Source organism: Volvox carteri (genome assembly GCF_000143455.1).
Source record: "Volvox carteri f. nagariensis unplaced genomic scaffold VOLCAscaffold_133, whole genome shotgun sequence".
NCBI lineage: Eukaryota > Viridiplantae > Chlorophyta > Chlorophyceae > Chlamydomonadales > Volvocaceae > Volvox > Volvox carteri.
The window spans coordinates 104,678-111,176 of NW_003307676.1; the positions used below are offsets into that span (position 1 = coordinate 104,678).

General features: G+C 53.3%; 2 protein-coding genes across 2 annotated transcripts in view; both read left to right on the forward strand.

Moving 5' to 3' along the window:
- Positions 1 to 5: 5 nt before the first annotated feature.
- On the forward strand, positions 6 to 4,604 carry VOLCADRAFT_100649 (uncharacterized protein; the record flags this gene model as incomplete). Its single annotated transcript, XM_002959191.1, has 3 exons — positions 6 to 85; positions 300 to 589; positions 4,552 to 4,604. The coding sequence occupies 3 exons, from the start codon at positions 6 to 8 to the stop codon at positions 4,602 to 4,604; spliced, it is 423 nt and encodes a 140-aa protein (XP_002959237.1).
- A 1,348-nt stretch (positions 4,605 to 5,952) lies between these two features.
- Positions 5,953 to 6,499, forward strand: part of VOLCADRAFT_100650 (uncharacterized protein) — a gene marked incomplete at both ends in the record, with an annotated part of 6,237 nt that continues 5,690 nt past the window's right edge. Inside the window, one exon of the mRNA XM_002959192.1 lies at positions 5,953 to 5,999. Coding sequence (XP_002959238.1) covers positions 5,953 to 5,999 — 47 coding nt within the window. The remainder of the gene's footprint in view (positions 6,000 to 6,499) is intronic.

Below are 6,499 nucleotides of genomic sequence, written 5' to 3' on the forward strand. Positions count from 1 at the left end.
GTCTTATGTACGGCGAGGTGGTGGAGCGTGTCGTGGTCAGCCATCGGAGACCCGAATTCCCCGACCACACTCCCCCCCAATACAGGTGGGCCTGAGTGTATGTATGTATGTATGTAGGTACGTACGTATGTATCATGGAGCCTGGTGCCCCTGTGGCTACCATTCATCGAAATTGCTGTGCCCTGTACCTGTATTGCCGCTGCTGGTTGTTGGTGGTTGATGGTGTTGGTTGTTGCCGTTGCTGTTGTTGGTGTTGTTGGTGACTCCGGCGGCGGCGGCGGCGGTCTCTCCGTGCGCAGGTCTCTGGCTGAGCGCTGCTGGGCGTCTGACGCGGCGGCTCGTCCAACGTTTGCTGCCGTGCTAGCGGAAGTAGAATCCATGCTGGCGTCATCGGCTGTGCTGCAGGCCCAGAGTGACATGCTATACGCGTCGTTAACGCCGCCGCCGCCGCCGCCCCTGCAACCGACGGTGACGGCGGCACCCACTCCGGCTACGGAGGTTGCGGCGGAATCCCCCACCCCCACCTCCGGGGTGGCTACCTGGTACAACGGCGACCGCCGCCGCCCCGCGTCTCAACACGGTGATCTGGGTGCGCCGCCGCCACAACCTCGGACACCCCCGGAGACCACGAAGGCACCCCAGCAGCAGCAGCAGCAGCAGCAGCAGTAACAGCAACAGCAACAGCAACCGGCGCTCGTCTAGATGGTGGGGGCGTGCAGGTCATCGCGTGCGAGGTAGAGGTAGCGGTTTCGGAGAGTGAGAGGGAGGTAGGTGGGAAGATTTCCCATGGAGGAGGAGGAGGAGGAAAGCGATAAGCGGAGGAAGGGGGCCGAAAGGGGCGGGACCGAGTGTACGGCGGGTTGGGTGGGGGCGCCGTGTTGCCCGTGAGGACTCACCCCTAGCTGACAGTAGCCCAGACCTGCACATGCATCACGTACATGTACATGTACTTGCATGACATGCATGCATGAGTGGCTGCATGGCTGACCGATGCACGAGCACTGTGGGGGGAGAGAGATTGTGAACGGGTGCGAATGGCGCAAGTCGACTTTGCGATTGTTGCATCCATATAGCCATATAGGTCTGTCTATATGTACTTCTTCTAACGCGCCCCGGGTGAAGCCGCAATCGAACTGTGGCGCCGCCACTTGGTGGTTCTCCGTTCTGCGGCGGCGTGGGACCCCTGAAACGAATAATCCTCTTACCTAATCCCCCCCCCCTGGGGGTTACCAGGTAGTGGCCAGGGGGGGCCAACGCCGTGCTCCGTGTTTTGGGGGTTTCCACGGCAGGGAAGAGTCTGTTGTACGGCAGCCTGGTACTACCCCCTCTCGGCACACAAGTCATGGCGGGTCGACTCGCATCATAAATGGTGTACGGCACACTTATGTTGCTGTGCTGACAATTTCCAGCCGTTTGGTGCTGTCCTGAACCTTGTTCGAGCGTATTAACTGATATTTGGCAGCTCACCTTAATGCGATTTGAGCGGAGACCTCCATCCGCAGCCTCAAATTATTATTTTTCACAAGGTGCCAAGGAGGGAGGGAGGGAGGGCACAGCAGGGGCCATTTTTCTGGCGGCTCTATCGACAATGCATTGCCCGCGCACACATGAGGTCCGGTAGTGGATCAACACATTGCCATCTTACAGTTGTTGTTATCCTAGGACAGTTGAGACGTACATGGAGCCATGCCGTACCATATACGAGGTGAGCTGACAGGCACCCCCGACCACACACGGCGGAGATGTAAGAAATGCACATTGCTGCTTGCGGGCGTTGTTGATCGTTGGTTCCCGTCGTTGCTTGTATATGTATTGTATATGTATGTAAAGACTTTGCGGTTTATTTAGGAGAGGGTATAATACAAACAGGCTCCCGGGGTAATCGTGTTTTGTTGTATCATGTGTATCGCAAATTAAGGACCGAGAGCCCCTTGTGTGGGCCACGTGGTGTACACCCCGTATGCATTTACATGCCTGAGATCAAGGATAAGGCCCGGTTTGACGAATGGAAAACGAGGAATCTAAAGTCTCAGCGGATCCCGCGGAGGGGGCCTGGGCGGTATGTCCTTGGGTGGCATGTCCCTTGCCCGTTGCGGCATATGTCCATTTGGCAACATGGTGGTATTTGCTGCATGGTCCAGTTCTGTGGGATGGGAACCCGTGTTGATCGAGATGGAGCGCGGCATCATTGACACGGGGCACAATTTTTTATGGAAATGCAACATGTTAGCTAGCAATTCTGCGGCTTCAGTGTTCTGCGGCTTCAGTGTCGACTGGCCTTTTTTTCACCTCTTGCGGAAGGCATTTTGGAAGGCAACTTACCAGAAGGCCGCACTAGTACAGAACCCTGCTCAGGAGGCATGGGGGTTTCTTGGACTGCTGGGTCCTTATCCCCAAGCACTGTGCTACAGAAACCACAGCGCGGCCGCCAACTTGGATCAATTTTTGCTTCTCTCAAGCTGTATGCCTACTGGGCTGGAGGTGCCCCTCCGCAGCTTACTAATACTGCACGGCGGCGCCAACGGACAGTTGAAAATTCGATATAGTCGCGTGCAGGTTTGTCTACACGGTCTTTACAGGAGCATCTGCTGTTGAGCAGGTTCGGGAATGAGAAGATTTTGAAAAGTAGTAAATATTCTCAGACATACCAACGGTACGGATGACCATTGCCGCGGTGAGCCTTAATAGGCATGGATATGCTTTGAGGTTTGATTGGCACATGCAGGTTAATGGGAACCTGTCAGGCATTGGGGTTGGCTGCGGCCAACGGCTGAGAGTGCGTGCTACGGAGGACATAGCTTACCCCATGGCTTATTTTTTCCCCATGAGCCAAGAGGCTTCATGTAAGATTCTCAGGTCTACCTCTGTCAATACCTCCGGGATCACTTATCCCAGAACAGTCCAATCAGCCAACCGTCAGATGCCGTGACACTTCCCTATACCTCTGTAGCGCTCTCCCATGAATACAAGTTGCGACCCTTGCAAGCAAAAGACATATTGGTCACAAAGGATACAATTCTAGGCCTGAGTGACCTTTGGGAAGATGACAGACTGGTGATCACGAGACCTGAGCAGTTTGAGGGTATCTATCCGTCGCCTGGGCGCGTAAGGCCCATTTACGACGTTTGCCATTCATAGACATAACAAATTGCAGCATTTCGAGTTTTCTGACAGTTACTGGAGGTTTTGTGAGGTTTCGCAGGAAAGTCAAAATCGGAAACTGCTTCGCAGCCGCAGTACAGGTTTCCGCCCGAGCATTGCTACCTTTGCCCAATTAGAGATAGGATATCTGTAGCCATCGATTAGCTTTTCATGTTCATAAACTTCCTCCCTTGAAGACTTGCTCTTGGAAGGATTTGTAGAATGCGCAAACGGCAGCTATAACTAGAAAGCCCCAAGGAGCAGTACAAGTCGTTGATAGCAGCTTTGTTTTAGTTATTGTGTCGATTATGAGGACAGGGCTGGTTTGTGGAGCGCGAAGCATGCCGGCTTGCGAATGGGAAATATTATTTTTGATATCGTCCCTCCCATCTCAACTGCACGCCGGTTTGGGGGTCCTGGCTGGAAGTGAGGCCCACCCTGGAGTTAGTTGGTACCGCTTTCATGTACTTCCTCAAACAAACTGCTTCTGTAGTACTGTGATGTTTTATTTGTTATCTTCATGCAAACTGAGCTGAAGTTGCAAGGCGCGACCGCAGTTGCCGGTGCCATGCAAGCGCAACCGTCCCGGGACACAGCCTCAGGCCTAGAAATGGACTCATAGGGATACATAAAACCTAGCTGTAAACGGAAATGAACAAAGCCATGGAATCTGTCCTGGACCCGAGCCATCTGCTTGCATCGCGAAGACCACGCGTCGCGCGCCGCAATGCCAGCAAAGTTTGCCATCGCCACAAAACAGCAAAGCAAAGATGCCCCTGATACGGTTTCTGTTAATTGTTATATATATTTACTACTTAATTTTCTTGAATTGCCACAGCACTAGTGGTATAGTGGTAGCATAGGTCCTTGCCACGGACCAGACCCGAGTTCGATTCTCGGCTAGTGCAGTGCATTTTCTTTGGTGGCTTTCTTTGCTCCGGAAGCCTTACTCTCCACTCGCTTTACCTAAGCCTTCGAAGGCCTTCGTACTTTGCCTCGCGTTATGCGTGTGTGTGGCAAGCGCCTTACGCATAACAACGGAAGCTAGTTTCGGTGTAGTCGCTCTGATGAGCCCACTATGAAAATCCGCTTCTGTTTGTGCCCGCGATATCGCTCTGGAACCAGCATGTGTGTTCTCGCGACCGACTGCTTTTTCATCCCAATAAGATAGGGAAGAAAGACACTCATCGTGCATGATGTCATGGCGTGCATATGGTAACATAATCGCCGTCAGCTTTTTCTGAGGCTTGGTGCGGGGTAGCAAGCTACCAGTGCGATTTCTTCCAGCCATACGAAAACAAGGCTGTGTCGGCTTCCTTGAAGCGGGACAAGGGCGGAGGTCCCTTTAATCCTAAAGGTCCAGTGCTTAGCCACATGTGTGCCGGGCTGTCTCGCTGTCTCGCTGTGCAGAGAGCGGTCGCGACGGGACCGGGGATGCCGACGTACATATACACATAGGATAGGCACTACTGTTGGATCCGGGGTGAGGGTCAAATTTCTTTCCATTGGATGCTGGTGGTGGGTGCGGAATCTGAGCAATCCATTGCGAAGTTGATTATAGTGATTAGAGGAGGGCCCCCCGAAATACCGGGAACGCAGGATTTCACCGGGTAGCGGCCACGGGTGAAAATATACCCCCCTGTTCCACCCATCATATGTATGCGGGAGCAGTCTGTAAGCCGACATACAAGAGCAATCGGGAAGCTAATCGGTCGAAGTTCGCGCGTATAAGTCCCCGAATCTATGGGAGATTGTGGAGGGGAATCGGCAGAACCGCGTGCGATGGGTATGTGAGTGTCACGAATTCCGGGTGCATGCCAGTACAGCGGCCGGCGCATGGTGCTTTGGTGCGGGCCCTCGAAGGCCCTAAACTTTGGGTAGTCTTGTGGAGAAAAGATATTTTTGTCCCATTAGGGAAACGCTAATCATATCGTGAAGCGCGGCACGGCAAGCCGCCGCAATGGGCGCGGAGAGAAGGTCGCGCAAGTTGCATGTTCGATTTGCATAACACCGTCAACTGCATGTCCTTTCATAAGAAACACGGAATTGTATAGACCTTGTCCACTAGTCGGCTAGCGTTTCCGGCCGCCAAGAGGAAGGCACTTTAAATGACGGCTTCCGGGAACAGAGCTCAGCAGATGCTACAGGGAAGGAAGAAGTAGGTACATGGATTATGAATAAATGCACTCGGCACATAGATGAATGCGTGGGTCTGTCAGCATGCCGGTTCCCCACGGATCACTCAGCCATCCAGCCTTGGGCTTGTTGGAACGCATATGACAGGTGTCTTAAGCGCTTCGGCAGGGACGTGGTTTACAAGGTGAAGCAGCTCGCCGATCTCCTTGCCCGAAAGGAGGCGTCCGCCTGCACGAGCACTGTGCACACATACGGGACTTACGAAAACCAGTTCAGGCCAAGAGGGTTAAAGAGAAGGTTTATAAACGTTGCACGCGCGGGGGAGTGTGCCCCCGCGGGATTGGCCTGTGGGTTCGAGGGGTGGGGAGGGGTCACTCAGGCTAGTTTGCTCATGCAACTGCGGCATAAATGCACCTGCCATTACAGTACTGTCTTGGCTGCTTTGCCGTCATGAGACATGTTTGGCAGCACTTGAGGAGATAAACTGAGGTTGATGCAGTGCAGCCACAAGTTTGCTAGCCTAGCTGCAGCTTTCATGAAATCCTCTTCGAGAATGGGAGGGCTGAAGCCGTGCTCAGGTTGGCCTAGAGCTCCCTTACTGCCCTGTACGAAAGTATCAACAACGTGTGCAGTCTCAGGGATGAGCAGGAGCTGTGTAAAGTACAGGTCTTCAAAATGAAGTTCAGCACCGCCATGGCAGCCTGCAAGGGGAAGGGTGTGCAGTGAGTACCTAAGACTTTTCTTAAAGAGGACTACAAGAGGATAGCCACCTTGGTAAGGCCCCCTTGCCCGTTGCTACCTCAAGGATCAGGACCCGCAGGCTGACACCGCCGCCAGCCTGCTGACCCATGTGCATGAAGAGTTGATGCACCTAATCTAAATATTGTCAGACTTACCAACGGTATGGATGACAGTTGCTCTGGTGGGCCGAGGGCTGCATTAACAGCATTACATCGTAACACAGCAAAGGTGTACCTACCTGCCCAGGGATACGCGGATGGGCCTAGCATCAATACACAGCCTACCTGTTGGCCTTGTAATGACTGCCAATTTTCGTGTTCTGTAATGTTTTGGAGTTAGGTGTTTTGGAATTCGTGTTTTGTTATTGTCGTAACTTCAGAGCTAGAGGGGCCAGCCTCGCCTGAGGACTGGGTAAGCTTATCCACGAGCCGTACTTCAGTACTGCTGAAGAGGGTGATGAAGGGGGATCCTCAGAGTCGAC